The following is a 21,980-nucleotide window of genomic DNA, read 5'->3' on the forward strand; positions in this document are numbered from 1 at the left end:
GTTGAAGGAGGAAGGAGGGAGTTGGAGGCAGTCATGGACAAATCCTCTCCTTGAAAATGTTCCATCCCTCTAAAGTCTCTGGTCCTTTTCTCTTCCCTTGGGAGGTCAGACCATTTGTGCTTTCACCCTATATCCATTGATGCCTCAGTTTCCTCAGCTGTTGAAGGAGGGAGTTGGAGGCAGTCATGGACAAATCCTCTCCTTGAAAATGTTCCATCCCTCTAAAGTCTCTGGTCCTTTTCTCTTCCCTTGGGAGGTCAGACCATTTGTGCTTTCACCCTAGCCTGTATATCCATTGAAGGCTGGTGTGGCTAGTCTTGAGTGTCCACCATGTGTTACAGATGGTGGAGTTCATGAAGCGCTGCACCTCACACATGCAGGCCATCATGCAGGGCTTCTCTTATGATCTCCTGAAGAAGATAGACTCCCCTCAGCGGCTCATCTGCAGCACACCCTGCCTGGCGGGCCTCCTGCAAGGGTGAGTAATGCCTTCAGCATGGTAGGGTGTTCCACCCACTCCCCCTTCCTTGTAGGAGCCCCGTGTCATGGGTTGTCATGTTCTCCTTTACGTTGGTGCCTACTGGTATCTGAGCCATCCAGAGAAAGAGAAGATGGGCTTGGAAAGAGAAGATGTGGCCCTTAGTAAAGGTTGCCCAGAAGAGCATCCCCCTACCCCTAGAAAATCAGGGAAGTGGTAGTGAGGTCCAGGGGGAATCACCCCATCAGTAGAAGAGGAGCTCCCAAAGTCTAAGAGGCCCAGCAGAAAACTCTTACCCAGTAGCAAAGCTGGCTGCTTTCTTTCTTTATTTATTTATTTAATTAATTTATTTATTTATTTTTGGTCATTTTCCGAATCATGGAAACAGGTTGCAGAAGCCCACAAAAATGCTTAATTTATAGTTTCTGGGACTATTTGAAGCTGGTGTAAGACACTTGCTACCCTGTGCAATTCGTCCACTCAGTTTACAGATATTTTTCACCACTTGTAATTAGTTTATTTGCAGGTGTTTTGTTTTTCCAGCCAAACTGAATTCCAGTTGGACAGAGACTGTGTTCCATTCATCCCTAACCCTTAGTTGCCAGATCAGTGCAAAGAAAGTTATGTTTATAGGAAACCAAAAAGTAAGTTCCAAGTTCAGCATTGATAAACATTTGTACCAGGCATTATGTCACATGCCTGTAATCCCAGCCCTTGGGAGGCTGAGGTAGGAGGAGCACCTCAAGTTCAAGACCTGCCTGGGCTACATAGTGAGTTCAAGGCCAGCCTGCCCTACAAAGCAAGACCCTGTCTCAAAAACAAAAACAAACTAAAAACTGATACAAATTTGAAATTTCAGTTACTAATCTAGTTAGCATGTTTCATAATTAGATAATTCATAATTCATCTAATTATAAAACAGGCTATGTCTAGAGTGAATGGAATGTTTAATGGAAAATAAGATGGAAATGCATTCCTCTCATTTTTTTAATATAAAGAAATCACACAAATCCTGGAAATGAGAGTTGGCCTCAGGTCTGTGAGTGGTGCCATCAGTTATGATTTCCCGTAAGTATGTAAAGTTGCAGGGCTGAGATCAAGAAAGAATCAAAGCACTGAATAGAGCGAAAGTGGTGGTTGAGTAGTTGTGAATAACTGGAGTCCATTTTTACTCTGTCTCATGTGGATAGGGACTGAAAATTTAGTTTATTTACATAGACAGGGACTGAGAAATTTAGGTAAGAAAGCAAGTCTGAACTGCATCAGAGAACAGTCAGCTCCTTTTCCACCCTCCAAAAAGCCTACATGCTGTTTAGAGGCCCTCAGGTGGGAGAGGGAGGCCTGGTCAGTGGTGTCCCCTATTAGACTGCTGCAGGGAAAGCCCACCCTCATTAATAGAGCCAAGTCATAGGAAATGCTCAGCTGTTTCCTAGATCCTTCAGGCCTAAGCACATAGGTTTAGCCTCTAGAGTACACTGCTGGTTTGGCATAAGAACGGGGCCTTTCTCTTAGAATGTGTCTTCTCAAAGCAGGGCAACCACAGGAGTTATCCCACACACTATTTCCAGAAGGAAGATTCTGGGACACTAAGTGTAAACTGACGTGTCCAGTTTACCTCAATCCAGACTTTAGCATTTTCTCTTGAGCAGCATGACAGGTGAAAGCAGGGAAGAGGTGGCCTGGCCCTGAAAAGTTGCTGAGGTGATAAAGCTTGAACAGTTTCAAGAGCAGAAGCACAGCATTCTCGTCTATTCATGAATAGTGTCAATGGGACCTCACAGACCTGGTGCAGGTTGGGCTGGGTATACACTGTCCCACCAGCTCCTTTGCCATTTGCCAAGAAGAGGAAGTAGCTTTGCAGCACCTAAGTGTGGTTTTGGGGTTTGTTTGTTTGTTTGTTTTTTTTTTTTCAATCTGAGCTGCACTTCCTTAGCAAGCATGCACTAAGCACCTGCTATAGTACATGCATGGCATTTTGCCAGGCCCCAAAGCCAGAGAAATACATAGCATTACCCTCTCAAGGCACCTTCAGTTCATGGAGCACTGCTGTGCCGGTGGTGGTTAGGGTGAAGTATGTGGGAAGACCATTGGCTGGATGAGCAGCATCAAAGTCTGGCCTCTGCTCCTGGTCTGTGACTTCTCTTCCAGGCTTTATCTTCCCCATCATAAAATGAGAAAGTTGTTGATATGCTGTATGATTCCTCCCAACTCTGACCATCTGCCTTACATTAATTTCAACCAAATTTTTTTTATTTCACATCTTTTTTTTTTAGTGAATATTGGTGATACAGATTAATGTACATGACACACTTAGATCATTTCACCCTCCCCCTAGTTTCACTTCTTTGTTTCAGTGACTATATTCATATCCATCCTTATACCATCCTTTCCCTTTCTCTGTTCCTGTTTTAATAATAGTGTCCTTTCTGCATTCTTATCTTTTTTTAAATACCACATATTAGGGAACTAAATATTTTTATCTTACATAATTTCTGTGGGTCAAGACTCAGTGAATGACTCACCTAGTTTACACTGAAGATGTCTTTTCTGCCATCATCCATCTGAGGGCTTGACTGGGGATGGAGGATCCAATTCCAAATTGATATACTTCCATGGCTGGAAAATTGGTTCTTGGCCTCTGTGTCAGGCTGAGTGTCTTCACAGTTGTCTCAGAGCAAGTGATCCCAGAAAGATCAAGGCAGAATCCCTGTTAGCTTTTACTTAGGAAGGGCTACCCCATTATTTCTATAATATCTTACTGAGCTAACAGATCAGCCTCCTCTGACTGTGAGGATCAGGAATAACAGGTAGCGAGAATCACTGGAGCCTTTTCAGGCCTATGACAGTCTTTAGTTCCATGGTAAAAGTTGAGTCACATCATGCTTGTATCAGCAGGACATACGCTGACATCGGGACACACACAAGATGAGCATGGCCCCTGGGCAAAAATGACACGCACATCTGTGAAGTGCTCCATTGGTGGGGGGAAAGCAGACAGTCACAGTGCTAGCCAGTATTGATACTGACGTGGAGGAGGGGCTTAAGAACCTGCAGACAGGCTGTGCCTCTCACCTGAGGGTTTCAGTAGATGCCCAGGATGCTTACTGCATTCATTCTGTAGTATAAGAGATTGAAATGTAAAAAGTCATGAGAACTACACATTCCAAAACTTGGCTTAGAATTACTCCTCCCAATATAAGTGGTTAATTCTCATTTTTTTCTTTATACATTTCTAGAAGTCCTAATGGCTCCCCTAACCGACCTCTTAAAGCTGGAGTCATTTCTACCCAAAACATCTACAGCTTTGGATTTGGGAAGGTAAGGTATTGCCATTGACAGCCAATATCTGCGGGAGTACGTAGAAATCCTGTGACCCATCTCTTATCTTTGTTCAAGTGCTCTTTTGTCCTCGCCAAAGTATTTTTTATTTTTTCCTTGCCCTCTTGTGAGGGTTCCTGTCCCTACTGAAAAATGGTGAACACTGTGGAGAATTCCTGTGAATGACTGTGGGTTAGATTTCAGGAGTTTAGAAGATGATGCTTTAATTTTCAGGGAAAGCCCCAGACATATTCTCTCTTAACAGAGAGGAAGAGAGCTGTGCTACCCCCATGGATTTGCTTCCTGATGGCCTTGCCCTCTTAACTGGCTTATAGGCATGACTGACATCCTTTTGAGGAATTGAGATTTTAAACTGAGAAATGTTGTAAGGACAGAGAGTGAGTTTGGGATCCTTGGTTCTATCTGTCAAAAACAGACGGTTGGGAAATACTGCTTGGTCATGGGGGAGCAGACACAGGAATGTGTGTATGCTTTCTCTACATGTAGGCCCAGGTTCTGTGGGCAAACATGTGACTTCCTACTCAGTTTCTTCGCTAGTAAAAAGGAAAGAATATTACAACCTTGCAGGTTTCTAGGAAGTTTAAAAATAATGTAAATTAAAGAATAATGTCCAGTGCACAAGGATATTCAGCAGGTGAGTAAGTAGCAGCTACCACTATTTTTAGCCAGCTAACAAGATTCTAGAGGTATTTTGCTTTTCCTTTTTTTTTTCCTTACAAGTTGAGGCTGTGTTTGGTTTCAGTTTTATCTCACAGGAGGGACACAGCTTGCCTATCTAGGCTCTCTTCCAATAATTGGAGAAAAGGAAGTGATGCAAGCTGATGATGAGCCCACTTTCTCTTTCATCAGTGGGCCTCACATGGTCATGACCAAGTAAGTGGGAGCTGATCAGTGGGAGGATACATTTGGTCTGTGGGAAGTATTGGCTGCAAATGGTACTCTTATAGGTAGAGGGTTCCTTCTTCAACCCAAGGGAACATTTAAGAACATGTGTCTAAATCAGGGTTTCTCATATGGAAATTTTTAGCTAGATGATCCTTTGTTGCTGGGGACAGACCTGTGCATTATAGAATGTTTGGGAGTCTCCTTTGTCCCTTTGTCATTAGGCGGTCCTTTATGCCCTGTGTAGTTGTGACGACCAGATTTGTCTATGCACATTGCCCATATGCTCAGAGAGGTAGAACTCAGCTCTGAAAGATCAGTCGTTATAGTATTTTTGTCTCTCTGCTTTCTAAAATATTGAGGTAGCTTTTGTGCTGATTGCTGTGCCTTTGATACAGGCCAAAGTATACTGAAGCCCCTGTAGAAGGTGATACAGGTATCATCAGGGTCCCTCATCATCTAAATCCGGGGGACATGGCAATAACAAAATTTGCTTATAAAGAAAGTCCCTAGGTATTCTCAGCTTTCAGTGACCTGTGACCTGTAGGTCACAAGAGATGTCCTGGCCAAGGTCTCTCAGCTTCTGAAGCTTCTTCTCTCTGTCCCATTGCTGCTGCCTCTATCCAAGTCATCAGGATCTTACTCCCACATGGAACCCTTACTGGTCTTTATTCTGTAGATCACCACTGCCTAATCCATTTCCCACATTGCTGGTACCACTGTGTTTCTAAAACACACATCTGATCAAGTCACTCCCTCCCTAGAAACCTTAATGACTTCCTGCCACCACACCTAATTCTCCAGGGCATTTAGGGCCCTGATAGCTGTAGGTGAGGAGGATCCAGCCATCCAAAAGGATGTAAGAAGTTCTGGATAAACCACAGTCCTCTGATCTCATCAGAAAAGCTGGCTCACTGAATCCATGCCCGCTGATGCCCTCTGCTTTGCTCTCTCCTGCCCTTGCAGCCTTGTTTGGAATGGGAGTAGAGTCACAGTGAAGAACTTGAATCTCCCCACTCACCCTCACAGCAGCAGGCAGAGGCTGGCTGACTTACTGATTGCTGAGCAGGAGCACAGCAGGTAAGAAGGAGGCCCAGGGGTCAGGCTGATTACAGGGCTGATTCCTGGTTATCTAGGCTTGTCCCTGGAGCACCAGCCCCCATCAGTCTCAGTATTTCCTGACAGTTGGAATTGGTTGACTTGACTTTTAAAGGCTGCCCAGAAAGGGAAAGCAGAATTATTGAAGTTTGAGGGATGGGGAAAGTGGTGGTGGAAAGTGGCTTAAGTCTGTGAACTCTCCATAACCCTTCTCTTGGATGGCTGAGCTTCTAGGCGCATCTGGTTTTTCCTGCCATTGTTCCTGAGGCTTGTCCCACTTGGGGCCCTATGCTCATCATGAGAGCATGTGGCTTCCCTCTTTTCATGGAGCATGGCTGGGCATGAGATCAGTTTGTCTGAGAACCACATCTCTATCACTGAGGACATGCCATCTGTCTTAGTTTGTTAGGTTTCCTCTGGCTCCGGGTTTTGGTCCTTCAGCTTTTGCTGGGACAGGCTCATTGAGCTCTTAACCTGAGTAGGCCACTCAACTGCTGCAGGCCAGTGCTTCTTTTTGGAGAAATCAGCCTTATGCCCCAGTGTGGGCTGGGAGGAGCCATGGGCATAGTATAGGTTTTGATGTGAGACTGAATGAACAGGGAAAGTTCCTGGTGTTAGGTACTTCCATTTCTAATGTGAGGATATAAGGATGCATTTCTAGCAGGTGATGGTTAGGATCTGAGATGATAGATGCAACATAGGCACAATGTCTTACTCAATAACTTTCAGCAACATTTTCATTGTTGTCACTGATTCTCTCAAGCCTTCAATCTGGTCAGTAAGAGAAGCCAATAGGTTCCACCAACAGAGACTACTGTGCCTCCAACCCATTCTCTTTTCTTAGAAAATTTTTATGTAGAAATAGTACTTGTTTACAGTGGGCTCAAAAGGCCTAGAAGAAAGAGCATCACCTATATTTTCATGATATGCTCCTACTCCCCACCCTTCTGAAGCTTCTTTCTTATGCAGCAAGCTGCGGCATCCTCACCTACTACAACTGATGGCTGTGTGCCTGTCCCAGGACCTGGAGAAGACCCGACTTGTATACGAGCGCATCACCGTTGGCACACTATTCAGCGTCCTCCATGAACGAGTAATCAGCCATGCTATGGATCTTCCCCCCACCCCTTACCACTTTTCCTTGCCCTCTCTCCTCTGCACCAGCCTTAGAGGTCCCATAGTGAATGCATGGAAAATTTTTCCTATGGGGCTGTGTAACATGCCACTTAATGTTGATAAGCAAATGGTCAGAAGTTCTGTGACATTATTATTGTTGGTCCTGCTTGTTTGTCAGCTAAGAATTCAGCTGACCCAGAAACACATGGAACCTGTTTGCAGCTCATTAAGCCTTTACCTACTGTCTTTCTTTTCCTTCATTTCCACTTGTGCTCTGTCCTGGCTGGTTCATACAGAGGTCTTTTATTCCTCTCTTGTAACTGCTCACAGTTCCTTTTGGTGGTGAAATACTTTCCATGGCTGACAGGTTCCCAGAAAATCCATGTGGTCTCACAGAGCTACCGAAGGATGTTTCTTTCTCTGAGATTTTGTTCTAAAGACCCTGGGAGGGAGTGAAGAAAAACCCTCCAAGAAAGAAAGGCTTTTCTCCCAGATGGTTTGCCATCCCTCCTCCCTGATGAAGTCATTAGCATTCTGCTTTTGCTTTTATTTCCCTGGCTAGAGGCAGTGCCTTAAAATGGCATTTCCCTAGATGAGGCACATCACCTGGATACAACTGTGTGAGTGAATTTCTGTCTTCTTAGGATGGTCTTTCTAGTTCTTCTGACTGCAGCAGGGCTGGATTGGTCATCCTGTAGGGTCTTTGGAGGGCAGATTTACTGGTTCTTATGAGGCATATTCCCTCGTAATTTCCCCCAGACTGATTCCTGATGCTTATAGCAGGCTTGAAACTTTTTCATTTATCCTGGTATAAAGCAGTTCAGCCAAAGGAAAGGAGCCCAGGTTTTGGTAGGGTCAAAATGATAGGACTTTAGCATGGTCACACTGAGCTTTAGGTTCCTTGTCTGTAAACAGGGACACACTTCATATTGTGAAATGCCTTTGGAAATCATATAGGATCCTACAGGATTAGGGGGCTTTTCCGTTGTGTACCTGGCACTTTCTGTCTCACTTGCAGCGGTCCGAGTTCCCTGTTTTGCACATGGAGGTGATGGTGCACTTACTGCTGCAGATTGCTGATGCCCTGAGATACTTGCACTCCCGGGGCTTTGTCCACCGCTCCCTCAGCTCTTATGCTGTCCACATCGTGTCCGCAGGGGAAGCAAGGCTGACCAACCTGGAGTATATGTTGGAAAGGTAGGTGCAATCTCGAGTGTGGCTTCCTCCTGGAGGTATCTCCTTCAGGGACTGCTGCTGTAGAGACGGAATCTAATCTAGGGAGGACTCCTTGTGATTATTCAGCAGAAATGTGCATCACTGGGGAAGAGATCTTCCACATTCCTTACCCCTATCTGCCAAGCCTACGGAGACTTCAGGGAAGTTACTTCTGTTTGGTACATTCTCCTTTTAAGAGGCATGTAACATGTAAGAGCCCATAGTAGCCAATGTCTATCAAATCTCTAAATAAAGTATGTCTTGCCTGAAGGAGAGAGAAGGTGATGGATGCAGTAAGCCTTCTGTGTGTCACACTCCTTGGATACTAAGTGTTCCCTGCCCTCAGGAGGTTCAGCACAGTGAGAGGCACTCAAAAATGGTGCCCTCAATCCCGGGGTAGTTTCCTGTTGGGCTGGAGTGAGAGGCCTTCTGAGAATTGAGGGCTAACCCTATTTCTTCCCAAACTCTGGGAGGCAAAGATTCTCTTTTTCTCTTCATCACTGCCAAGCACAGCTCTGAGCCTATGCTGATAGCCCTCCGCCACTGTGCAAATTCGTTGTTTAGACCACCTACCTGCTCTTACCCTTGTCCTGCAATCATCTACCCCTGATGCCTTATTTCTGAATCTCAGCAGGTCTTGCTTCTCATGCGCTATTACTCCTTTCACTCTGGTAAACCCTGTGAGGGCAGAGATTTGCTTTAATTACTGCTATGTCCCTGATGCCTAACGCTGGTCCTTCACTTGGGTGCACTAAGCAAACAGAACTGAGACTGTCTCACACCCTCAGATCCTGAGTGGTTCTTGGCCTGCTGCTTGGTCCTGTTGTCCTGAGTCCCAGGGATGCTGTGGGAGGGACTTTTTGAGCATTGTGGTATCATGGATGACATGTAGGTTAAGAAGATTCCTCTTGCTCCTGCATGTGGAGAAGGCTTGTGAGGGAGAGAAAGAGACCAGGAAGATGTATGCCTGGAGCAATAGCACTTTACTTTTTTTTTTTTTAGACAGGGTCTTGCTACGTAGTTCAAGCTGTCCTTGAAGTCACTAGGTAGCCCAGGCTGGCCTTCAACTTGCAGTGATCTTCCTGCCTCAGTCTCCTGAGTGCTGGGATAACAGGTGTGCACCACTACTCCCATTGGTTGCACTTTTCTATGTGGGAACTGACAGAAGCAAGATAATTCTAACAGTTAAGTTGCTACACCTTTGACCTGTCTATTCTCCATCTCGTTTAGAAGGGCTACAGGATATAGTTCAGTGGTAGAGCACTTTCCTAACATGTGTGAGATCCTTGGTTTGATCCCTAGCACCTCAAAAAAAAAATCTTGTGTGCAGTGGTATGTGCCTATAACCCCAGAACTCTTGAGAGACTGAGGCAGGAGAATTGCAAGTTTGAGCCCACCCTGGACACTTTAGTGACTTAATGAGACCCTATTTCAAAAATTTTAAATGAAAAAGAAGTTCGGAATATAGTTCAGTGTGAAAAGGGACTGGGATGAGTTCAATCCCCAGTAACAAGGGGGAGAAAAACTTTCAATGTTTCTGCATTGCCTTCAAAACTACCTCTAGGTATCTTTGCAGGATGTGGAATCCTCCTCACACGGGGCTACTCACAGCGTTATGTCTCCCCTTCTGTGACCTGGTCCTTTGAAGCACCCCTTAGTCCATGCTGTGTCAGTGCTGCTTTCTGCATCTGGAATATGTGCATATGCTTGTGTCTTCTGCTTAAACTCACTTCAGTCACAGTCCAGCACTTCTGTGAAGGCTGCACAGATGGCCTCATGCCTGAGGCACTTTGTGTTATCCTCTCCTCACACATCCCTGTCATCTACAGCAGTCCTTGGGTACATAATGTCCGCCCTGCTAGGTAGCTACCTCTCAGGGAGCAGGGACTGTGACTTGTTCATCACTGTCTTCAGGAGTCCTGCATAGACCTCATCACAAATAAGTGCTCAGTCAGTGTTTGTTGAATGATTGGATACATCTAGGTGAAGGGACAACTTGAGATGGTCCAGTGCAGAGTTAACTACTTTGGCAGTTTGTTACAGAGCAGTAGAAGCTAAGTGGTTTGTATTCCTTGTGCTGTTGTCAGCAGCACCAGAGACTTCAGGAAAGCTGACAGAATCCAAGCTATTAGTCAGTGCTGGAGCAACATTTGTTGTTGAAAAGGAAGTGTAAACATTTTTTCAGCTTTTGCTCTCCCTTAGATATGTGATTCCTGGAGTGAAATGGAGCTTTAGAGAGGATCTGGCCCAATTTTGTTTGTTTTGTTTTGTTGGTTGATTTCTGTTTGTTTGTGTTTTTGTTTTTTGGAGGTATTGGTGATCATATGCTGGGCCTGGTTCATACTAGGCAAGTGCTCTGCCCGAAGTATACCCCTAGCCCATACTTCCCCTTTTAGATGTGTGGATGAGGGAGCAGGCTGAGAGAGCTGGGAAGTTTCCTATTTGATTAGTTAAAGACAGGTCTGGCTAGAGCTGGATGATGAAAGCTCCCTCTGGGCCTTGGGGACAGGGATGTATATGGGAAGGTAATCTCTAGGAGGCCACAGGATGGAGCCAGGAGGCCAAAGTGGTAAGGCCAGAAGCAAACTGCACTGAGCTGAGGTTAGCAGCTGGTCAAGTGAGCGGGTAGAAGGGATACACCCAGTATGGTGAGGTGTAGGTCCTCACTTGGCTTGTTGACTCAGAATGGAACTTCAGGCAGAAATGTCAGTGATCAAGTGTTTTTTAACCCTGACACTATGCCCTCCTTTGAAAGCTGATGACAGCAGTTGATTATCCAAAAATCCAAAATAGCTTTCAATTTTGCATTTATTTTTGGTAACAGTTTACGTGGGCACATGAGTTTGCTGAATGTCGTTGTGAAGAGTAGCACCCCACGTCTTGGTATTAAAGTGATGTAGCAGGGTTTCCTCTTCTACTCCTTAATGGAATCTTCAGAGATGGACTTGATCTTTTTGTTTTGTTTTGTTTTGTTTTGGTACCGGGGATCAAATTCGGGTCCTTGCGCTTGCAAGGCAGGCGCCAGAACCACTGAGCTAAATCCCGGACCCTAGCTAGAGTTGATCTTGCTAGTGGTGTCATCTCCTGCAGGCAAGTGTAATTATAATGATACCAGAGCTGAAGGCCAGAAAAATAACATTCAGTGACGGCCAGAAAAGAAGACCCCCACCTCCAGTGAGCCCTTCCCCAAAAGGGATGGAACTCAGGACCTTGCACTTGGAAGGCAGGCCCAGCACCACTGAGCTAAATCCCCAGCCCTTCCAGCTAGCTTTAACAGAGAAGGAAGAAAGGATTTTAAGAGATGAAAATGACAGGAGATAAAGGAAAGCATTCCAATCTTGGTTATAAGTGACTTGTCCCTTGCAAGAGCCTTCAAGAAGCATGAGAGGTGGGTGTTTTCTTGGAAAATTGTCACCCCTGCCCATAGTTTAAAGAGCCGTACATGGTAGCTTCTCAGAATGTATCTCATTCCTATCTGTACACATTTCTGTAAGCTGGGCATTATAGTGCATGCCTGTAATCCCAGTCCTGGGGAGGTGAGGCAGGACGATTGTGGGATCAGGGCAATCCTGGGCTACATAGTGAGTTCAAGGACAGTGTGAAGTATAGGGAGACTCTGTCTCAGGGGGGAAGAAAAAGCACTATAAAAGCAGACATAGTAAAGGGACAAGATCCCAATGATAAATGTAACTGTACTGTATACTAAAAAAGTACCAATAAACTCAATGAGAAAAAAAAAAGAGACATTTTTTGGGGAAGTTGCTTAGTCTGGAGAAGTATATCCTATTCTCTGAAACACTTCATTGCCTTTTCTGGGGACTGAAAATATAGCTCCATGATAGACCACTTGCTTAACATGCAAAAGGCCCTAGATTCAGACCCTAGCAACACAAGAAAAGCAATGATTGCTTTTTCTGTGACACTTAATTTTTTTCATTCTGGATATTAACTCCACGGAGCACTTAATTACATCTCCAGCCCTTTGTATTATTTACATCTGAGACAGTGTCTTGGTAAGATCTCTGGGCTAGCATTGAACTTGGATTCATGATTGCCTCATCTGTAGTAGCTTGGGTTGCAGGTGTGCACCACGTGGCTTAGTGCATGGTCTCATTTGATTCTCAGGACAGTCATGTGCAGAAGTCAGCATTGACCTCCACCTCACACTCACCCTGAGGACTTCTATTGGCCCAGGAGACTTTGAGGATGTGTAGATTTAGCTTTTAAGGAATCCGTTTGGGAAGTTGAATTATTCAATCAGTGAACCCACTGAGTGCTGAACTGAGAGGGTCAGTGGGGTAGAAGTCGCAGGTGGTTTTGATACAGAAGATTGGATTTGAGGGAGGTTTTGAGAGAGTCTTACATTGATTTATTGAACAGCAAGTATCAGGGTCCTGGTATAAACCTGGGGACTCAGTGATAAAATAGAATGGTAAGGTGCCTGTTCTCAGCTGACTATAATGGGAGATAGATAATACACTAAATAAATGAACAGAAGAAATTTACATTGTAATAAGGGTTTTGAAACCCCTAATGTAGGACTACTTTAGGATAGGTGGTCAGGTAAGGCCTCCCTGAAGAAGTGACTTTCAAACGAATACCTCAGTCACAAGAGGCAGCCAGTTGTGCTAGGCTCCATGGGCAGCAAATGCTGGCAGAAGGTGCAGGGATTTGAGGTGGTAATGGGCTTGACATGCAGGAGTGACCGAGATGGCTTCTGTGACTTGACTGGAGCCAGTGACCGGGAGAGAGTGGCGGATGATCAGGGGCGGGCAGGGCCTGGGTGGGCAGGAATGGTAAGGAACTGCAGGCACTGGAACAGAACTGAGGCAGTGTGGGTTACCTCGGTGTCTCACTGTTTCCGGAAGCTCTAGGAGCTCGCCAGACTTCACGGCAAACATTTCACCAATGTACTGTGTGTCCCTTTAAGACACGATCCCTGCCTGTGTGCTTCCTTCCATAGCCAGGACAGTGGTGAACAAAAGGACCTGCATCAAGTTCCCCTCCCCACGGAGCTGTACAACTGGGCTGCACCAGAAGTGATCTTTCAGAAGGCAGCTACAGTGAAGTCGGACATCTACAGCTTTTCCATGATCATACAAGAGATTTTAACAGGTGATCAAGGAGCACTGACCAAGGAGCACATTGATAATTAACCAGACTCATTATTAGGTGGTTATTTTTCCCTCAAGTGTTAGTTTTATGAAAGTGCAAACTTTAAAAGATTTTCATTTTTTAATTTTGTTTTTGTTTTTGTTTTGTTGTTTTCTTTAGTTTTGAGACAGGGTCTCCCTAAGTTTCCCAGGGTCACTTTGACCTTTCAATCCTCCTGTCTCAGCCTTCTAAGAGCAAGGATTAGTGCTGTGTATCATATCACCATGCCTGGCTTAGAGGAACATGTCTTCCAAAACACTTCTTTGTATTTCTGGAAGATAGAAGATGATCTTGTAGAAATCTTTATTGTGTCTTTTCTTCAAGACTCAGCATAGCTCATCTGTTTGCTTAGTACCACGTTTCTGCCAGCTTGAACCACTGGTGGTACATGTATGACTGTTGCATTGGGTGGCTTGTATCACTGGTGGTACAAACGAATCTAATTGCATTTATTGGTCTTTTTACTAATAAAATTAATAAAAAGCTACCTGATGGGACAGCCATACATGTAACTATGGCCCCTTTGTGAATGTGTTGTTGTAGTTTTTTTGGGTACCGGGGATCAAACTTGGGACCTTGTGCTTGTAAGGCAAGCAGCGGAACCACTGAGCTACATCCCCGGTCCCCCTTTGTTAATGTGTTAATGATAACATAGTTAAACGAAGCAAAGGTTATTTCTTCTGCCTTACCAGCCTCTTCCTCCTCTTCTTCCTTCTTTTCCTTCTCTTCCTTTTCTTCCTGCCTTCTCTTCTTTCTTCTCCTCCTCTTCCCCTCTTCTTCCTGTTCCTCCTCACTTTCCTCCCTCTGACTCCTCCTGTTCCTTTCCCTCTCTTCTTTTCCTTTTTCTCCTCTTTCTCTTCCTCCTCCTCCCTTCCTCTCTTTCCTCTTATTTCATCTTTCTTTCTTTTATTTTTGTTTCAGTACTGGGGATGGAACTCAGTACCTTGCACTTGCCAGGCAGGCTCTGTGCCACTCACCTATATCCCTGGTCCTTATATAGCTATTTATCTTCCTTCCTTCCTATCTTCCTTCCTTTTTTTCTTTCTTCTTTCTCTTTTGCAGTGCCCAGGATCAAACTCAGTATTTTTCCAATAGTAGGCAAGTGCTATAGTCCTGAGCTACACCCCTTCCTCTCATGCAGAATTTTTAAATTGAATATTGGTGTCAGTATTTAAGGATCCTAAGGACTTCTAAATGAGGAAAATATTGTTTTCTGAGAAGTAAACATAAGATTAAACACTTCTAGGGTCCCATAAATGTGCAGAGTGTCACTTGTGTCACTTGAAAGAGCTAGAAGCCCTTTCAAACTTTAGGACTTAAATGTGAAGTAGTCATGTATGTGAAGGTAGGAGGCCTTTTTCAGGAAGCAAACACAAGGGCTTGCGCAGTGGTAGAGTACTTTCCTAGTATGTACATAGCCCTAGATTCTACCTCAGCACCATGAGAAAAAAGATGAGTAAAAAAAGAGGAACACATCTCACACACACACTCCCTCCCTCTCTCTCTCTCTCTCTCTCTCTCTCTCTCTCTCTCTCTCTCACACACACACACACACACACACGGTGAATAAAACCACATTCCCTGAGGGAATAAGTAAAGAGTCACCTCCCTTTTGTAGTGTTTGCAGTCCTAGAGACCACACTGTACCTGCCATGAAATGAATGCTTTGGTCTACCCCGCTGAATGCCATGAAGTATTCCTATGACCCCAAGGCTGCCAGGAGGAGAGCCTGTGTTCATGTGATGCTGCCAGTACTACTTCCTGTCCCTCTGGCAGGGTTTTCCCTGCTAAATGGGCAAAGTGACTTCTCATTTGTGATTGGCCTAACGTGTAAAGGGGTTGAGTGCCTTGACTGTGGCTACACAAGTGCATCTGATTTCTTACAGTTACTCCTTCCTGTACTTTTTCCTTACAGACAGTGTACCCTGGAATGATTTAGACGGCTCAGCTATTAAAGAAGCCATCCTCTTGGGGAATTATTTAGATGCTGATGTCAGGCTTCCAAAACCTTACTATGATGTTGTTAGGTCAGGCGTCCAAGTCAAGCAGAAAGACCGAACTATGAATCTTCAAGATATCCAGTATGTTCTGAAGAATGACCTAAAGGCAAGCCTTGAAGTTCTTGGGAGTTTGATTCTACTTAGCTGTCTTGGGTAGGCAGTAAGAGACCAAAGAAAAGCTGGAGACCAAGCCATAGAAAGCATTAGAAACCCTCGTTTTATTATACTTGTGTGTTTCTGAGAAAGCCTAACTGCTTAACATAGTGTAGGCAATAGGAATCAAGGGGTGGAACTGAGGAATAAGAAGATAGGGTGCACTGTAGGCACATAGTGAGGATGCAGTGAGTGGCAGCTATTTCTGCTATTTCAAGGTACTACTGTTATTTCAAGGTATTGGGATAACAGTAAAGTAGCTGATAAGGACCACAGTATATCCAACAAGAGAAAGAGGGAGCTTATCTGATAGGTAGATGGGTTTCTACCAGTGATGTTCAGATGATTGCAAATATGCCTTTGACAGTACTTCCTGTGTCACAGGAGAACATTGGAGCACAGAGAACACAGCCAACGGAGAGCCCCAGGGTGCAGAGATGTGAACCCTATCCTGATGTCAGTGTTTATCTAGGACTGACTTCAGAACATCCAAAGGCCGGTGCAGACTTGGAAATCAAAGAGCTAAAGGAATCGGGTATGCCCTTAACTCACAGGCTAAACATCACTTTGACACCAGTGTATTTTGAGAGTCAACGTGAGCTAAATTAATCACCGCCTTAAAGGCTATACATGTAATTTATGCTGAGAAGATAGGTATACTTTAGGGGGGAAAAATCAAGATCCTTAAAATTATTAAACTTTTTGGGTACTATAAATACCTGGCTTGGATGCAGAAATAAGTGGTAGCAATGAGTTTATTTCTAGCATTACTCTTTTCTTCCTTCCTTCCTTTTTCTTTTTTAGTTTTATTTTTATTGAGATAAGATCTCACTGTGTAGTTCAGGCTGACCTTGAACTCACTATGCTTTGGGGAGAGGGTTGGTACTGGGGATTGAACTCGGAACCTTGTGCTTACGAGACATGCGGTAGAACCACTGAGCTAAATCCTCAGCCCTTAAACTCACTACGTAATTTTTATGCCTCAGCCTCTGAAGTGCTGAGATTATAGATGTTGCCACCATGCCTGACTTTTTTTTTTTAAACATCCCACTGTGTACTTTGGCTGGCCTTGAACTCTTTGTGTAGTCCAGGCTGGTTTGAAACTCAAGATATTCCTGCCTCAGCCGCTTAATGTGTTAGGATTTCAGATTTGCATGACTATGCCTGGCTGTGATTATTCTTAAGATTTTATTGGGCCAGGATTTATCTCAGTGGCACTGCACCTGCCTTGCAGGTGCAAGATCCTGATACCAAAAAAAGAAAGAAAAAAGGATCTTATGTAGTTGCTTCAAAAGAAAAATAATTTTTTAAATTTTTGTATTTAAACTACTATCTGCTAACTGGCCATGCAGTGGCCACATATAACCATAAATGCTTGCAAACTCAGCTAATCAGGTGGCAGAGACAAAGAATATCACTTGACCCTAAGAGTTCCAGGCCAGTGTGGGCAACTTAGTGAAATCTGATCTAAAAAAAAAAAAAAGACCTACTACTCTCTCTCCTCATTTTGGAAATTTAAACAGTGCAATTTACCATTTTAATTCTGCCATTTAGAAGTAATTTACTAACGTTTTGCTTTTCCTTAAAATATTTTCCATACTTTACTGCTTTCCAGTACATTTAGAAACCTTAGAATTAGAAACAGAAAAGGGCCTTACAATCATTAGACATAAACCCTGCTATTACAGTTGAGAATACTAAGGTGAGGGTTACAGCCTGCTCAGGGTTGCAGAACTTGTTACAGAACTGGAATCTAGGCCTTCTAATTCCAGCCAGGTGACCATTCACTCAGACTTTCCTCTTGTTAGGGCTAGAGGCTCCCCAATCTCTTATTTTTTTGTCTCTTTTATGTCATTTGCTGCTAACTGGACAGAAATCAGGAAAAGTGTGTGATCAGCCTGGCATTATGCTTTGTTATTTATTCCTCCATGATGCGATAGTTTCTTGGGTCTTTCTCTGCTATTTTTACCAGATGCTCCCTAAGAGCATAACTGACATAAATCAACACTTGCATTTGTGTGTAAAGAAAGCTATGAGCATAGTCCTTGAGATACAAGGGTCTGTATTTTTCATGTCTCAACAGTTAAACATGTTTTGAATGCAGTATAAATGAAGCTGACAATGTTTTCCTTAGGACCTGACCTCTTCCACCCCCAAAATTTCTCTTCATTCCACGTGAAAATGAGAAATTTCACTTAGGTTAAAAATACTCTTTATGTGGCCTAGGGATTTAGCTCAGCGGTTCCGTCGCCTGCCTCGCAAGCACAAGGGCCCAAGTTTGATCCCCAGTACAAAAAATAAAAAATAAAAACACACCCTTTGACTCTGTGTTGACTGTGTGCAGTGGTCTTCCGTAACTCTGAGGGAGTTTGCATCCTTGTGCCTCTTGGGCAATGGCCAAGGCTGCTTAGCTACTGAATATAGTAATCCCTTTAATCAGTTGTGTTGCTACTCTTTTCAACAGGCAGTCAGCCCCATTCACCAAGGGGTCACTCTTGTCCCACTGCAAAAGCAGCATTAGGTCCTCAGCCCCTAAATCCAAGTATGATGGCCCAGGCGCCTCAGAATCCAGATGTTCCTCCTCCTCCTGCTCCACTTGTGGCAGAAACCAAGAGCTCCAGTGCAAGTCAGGACAGCCTCCACAGCTTCGAAATCAATGAAATCTACTCAGGCTGCTTGAATGTAGGAGATAACACAGAAGAAGAATACCCAGTTGGTACTTTAGCTCTTGAGGGTGATAAACCAAACCAGGCAGATGAACTGCCATCCCTGGAAGAAGAGTTGGATAAGATGGAGGAAGAGGCACACCTTTGTGATGAGGACGAGAGCTCTTCAGAAGCTGACACAGAGCTCTTTGGTGACTGGGACTGGCAGAATAGTTCTCTTAGTTTACTTAGTTTACCTGAGCCAACCAGAGAAGCCAAGGGCACGGTGAGCAGCTGGACAAAGACTGAGGAGTACATCAGTAAATGTGTGCTGAATCTAAAAATTTCACAGACAATGGCTCATGAGATTACAGATTTGGTGGGGACTATTGAGCAGAAGTTAGATGAGGTTGAGTTGATACAGAAGGAGCACATATCTTTGTGGACTGCTTCAAGATTATTTCCAGATGTCTGTGACTTACCTAGAGCAGTGGGCCCTCCAACTTTAAATTACGTTCATCCTGTCATGCAGGTGTCAGGTGTCCCCCAGCCAGACACCAATGGCCATTGTCCAACACTGTCAAGGTCCCCAAGAACAATGAAAGAATTGCAAGGGGGTCATTTTGGAAAAAATGCCAAGAGAAGTAGCTATGGCTGGAAACCTTTCACCCAAGTCTCTGAAGACAGCACTGAGGACCAGTCAGAGAGACATCAGGTAAATCAAAATGGGAGGGAGGGACAACCTAAGCAAGACTTCAGAGCCAGGATCAACACTGCTCCTGACCTGTGTGTAGGAGCTGGCATATAAATGGCACTAGCTCATAGCAGGTTCCTCTTGGCTTTAGAAAAGATTCAAAGTAGATACGTTACCTCCAATTTCTAAACCCAGCACATAGGCAATATCTTTCTCTGTAAATTCATACATTTTAGATAGTCATATGGAATATTTATAGTATAGGTCAAAACAATCAAGTTTTAGCAATTTCACATAGTCTAACATATATAAGGTATTCTGTACATCTATTCATCCCCATTGTAAATTGCTTATTCATTCATTCACTCACTCACACATCCAAATAACTTTTTTTTTGAGCCAGAGACTGTATTAGACCCTGGATGTGATAAGGAATAAGCCACAAGCTATGCCCATAAGCAGACTCCCCAGTGGGAGTCTGAGAGACCTGCTAGTCACAGAAGACACTTCAGAGTGGACACCCAGGGAGCTGGCCTGGAAGTGTACTGGCAGTTATGAGGTTCCATATTAACTTCTCTGTGAGGCCTTTAAGGGCAAAGCTAAAGTCTTATTCCTGTGATTCGGCAAATGGCTTGGGCCTGACACTAGAAGAACAAATGATCATTGAGGGGATGAACGCATAGGTAAATTTGAACAGGTTCATACACAGAGCAGGACGCTTGTTGAGTTACTGACTTTTAGAGCTAATAGATCCTTTAGACCTGGGCCAACTTTGTCATTTTATACAGTGTTATGCTCAACTTCAATAAATTTCCTGAGGTCCAGTGGTGTCATCAAGATGGGGATGGGGCAGGAGAGTTCTGTCCCAGAGGACTTTACTGCAGAAATTATTTAAAATGACTAGCTCATAACAATGAAGGGCAGTCTCCACTTACAGTGCACCCTGTTGTTTTTGCCTACGGCAGATGGACCATACCCCCTAGTTTGCTATACCTTTGGCAAAGTCCAAGCTGGTTGCAGTCCTCCTAACTCCAGTCTAGTTGGGGTCCTCCTAACTCCAGTCTGGTTTTCTCTCACTGTGCCATTCTAAATTTCAGTGAGGCTTCAACTTTTACTTAGAACATTGGAAACATGTTGACTTTTTGTCTTTTTTTTTTATTTTTGGTGCTGGGGATCTAACTTAGGGCCTCAGCCATGCTAGGCATGATCTCTACTATAGAGTTATACCTCCAGCCCAGGCATTTTTTATGCAAAGCACAAATTATTTACTTAGTTTCTAATATTTGCTTTAATTGAATATTAGGCTTCGATAGAAAACTATTAGAAATAACTGCTCTTATTATGTTTTGGTTATCTATTGCTATCTAATAACAACAAACCCTCAAAAATTAGTAGCTTAAAATAGCCATGGCTTCTTATTTCTCACAGTTCTCTGGATCAGGGATTTGAGAATTGGCCTGGTTCTATGTGGTGTTATTAGCTGAGTCACTTGATTGCATTCTGCTGGAGGTTGAGCAGGACAAGGAGCAAGATGCCTGCATTTACATGGCTGATTCCTTGATCTCCTCTATATGGTTTTCTTCTCTGCACGTTGCTTTTTTTTTTTTTTTTTTTTTTTTTTTTTAATACTAGAGAACCAATTTCTGGACCTTGCACTTGCGTGGCAAGTGGCAGAACCATTGAGTTAAGGCCCTATTAACATTCTTTTGTTTGTTTTGTTGTTGTTGTTTTTTGAGACAGGGTCTCACTATGTAGTTAAGACTGACCTAGAACTCACTATGTAGCCCAGGTTGGTCTCGAACTCACAACAGTCCTCCTGCCTCAGCCTCCTAAGTGCTGGGATTACAGGCATGAGCCACCATGCCTGGCCCCTGTTAACATTCTTGAAAATGATAAAGTTATAGAAATAAAGAACAGATGAATATAGGTTGCCAGGGATTTAGTTGCACTTGGCTTTTTATCATTTAATAAATCATCTCACCCAAGCTTCTCTATGCTATGGCAGCTGGCTGGCTGGCTTGCTTTCTTTCTTTGGCTTTTTGAGATAGGTTCTTCCTAAGTGTCCCTGGCTGGCCTTGAACTTGAGGCTGTCCTCCTGAGCCTCCCAAGCACTGGAGCAGCTGACTTTCTAAGTAAAAGTTGAAACCACCTTGCCTATTAAAAGCTGGTCCCAGCAGTAAGACATTGTCACTTCCACTGCTTTGTGCTCATCAGGGAAAGTTGTAAAGGCAGCCTAGTTCCGGATGATAGAAATAGGCCCCAGCTCCTGGTAGGGTAGACAGGAAGGGAAGAAATTGATGGCATTCATCACTGGAAACTATCTACTGTACATATGAACATGGATAAAACAGGACTTTGTGCTTGTGAGGCAGGCATTGGCACCACTGAGCTAAATCCCTGGCTCACAATTTTAATTTTTATCATCAGAAAATAAGGCATTTCTACCAAGTGAATTGTTCAGAGGTTTAAATTGATTAATTTCTTAATTCTTAAAATTTTAAGAATGAAAACATTACAGACTTTCTATTATACTAAATACATATTGTAATTATAATTCTAAATTCATTCTAGAATTTCCTTGGTGATAGATTTTTTGAACATTTGTTCTTATCATGCTCCCTCACATAGTGGCATCTTCAGCCCTTGTGGAAGAGTATTTGCCCTTAAGACCTCTTGAAGTCATACCTTAGGGAATCTTCCTCTCACTTTATGCATCTTGCCGCTATTTCCAAACTCCATAATTATAGCTTTAATTTGGTGTAAGCAAGGGGATATAATTAATTGATTTCATTAAAATTAGGCTATAATTGATTGTTTTTTTTTGTGTGTGTGGTACCGGGGATCGAACTCAGGTCCTTGTGCTTGCGAGGCAGGCCACCGAACCACTGAGCTAAATCCCCAGCCCTAAATTAGGCTATAATTGAAATAAGGAGATCTGAAAGTCTCTTTTGAGGAAAAGACATTGAGTGTTATTTATTTTACTTCTGCTATTTCCAAAGTATTATAAGGACTTTATTTTATTGTATTTTATTTTCATAGTATCTTCTCTGGTGGTATTATGGTCCCTGCTTTACAGATGATGAAACTGCAGTATATAACTCTCATAAGTTAGTCTAAGGCAGAACCCAAGTAAACAGAACCCAAGGCCCAGGGCTTCTGTAACAGATATATCCTACCCTCATATTAGTGTGGGAGGAAAATGCTTA

General features: G+C 43.6%; 1 protein-coding gene across 6 annotated transcripts in view; it reads left to right on the forward strand.

Moving 5' to 3' along the window:
• The first annotated feature begins 346 nt into the window (after window positions 1-346).
• The window catches only part of Tex14 (testis expressed 14, intercellular bridge forming factor), a 60,204-nt gene continuing 38,570 nt past the window's right edge, over window positions 347-21,980 (forward strand). For all 6 annotated transcript variants that reach the window (XM_033762945.1, XM_033762947.1, XM_033762944.1 and 3 more), the window contains exons 1-10: window positions 347-478; window positions 3,715-3,796; window positions 4,560-4,690; window positions 5,666-5,779; window positions 6,767-6,890; window positions 7,932-8,110; window positions 13,092-13,243; window positions 15,198-15,388; window positions 15,820-15,970; window positions 17,900-18,795. In XM_033762945.1, the coding sequence (XP_033618836.1) occupies window positions 354-478; window positions 3,715-3,796; window positions 4,560-4,690; window positions 5,666-5,779; window positions 6,767-6,890; window positions 7,932-8,110; window positions 13,092-13,243; window positions 15,198-15,388; window positions 15,820-15,970; window positions 17,900-18,795 (2,145 nt within the window). In that variant the 5' untranslated portion in view covers window positions 347-353. The remainder of the gene's footprint in view (window positions 479-3,714; window positions 3,797-4,559; window positions 4,691-5,665; window positions 5,780-6,766; window positions 6,891-7,931; window positions 8,111-13,091; window positions 13,244-15,197; window positions 15,389-15,819; window positions 15,971-17,899; window positions 18,796-21,980) is intronic.

The sequence above is a fragment of the Fukomys damarensis genome, unplaced genomic scaffold (genome assembly GCF_012274545.1).
Source record: "Fukomys damarensis isolate Sample0158 unplaced genomic scaffold, DMR_v1.0_HiC HiC_scaffold_13, whole genome shotgun sequence".
NCBI lineage: Eukaryota > Metazoa > Chordata > Mammalia > Rodentia > Bathyergidae > Fukomys > Fukomys damarensis.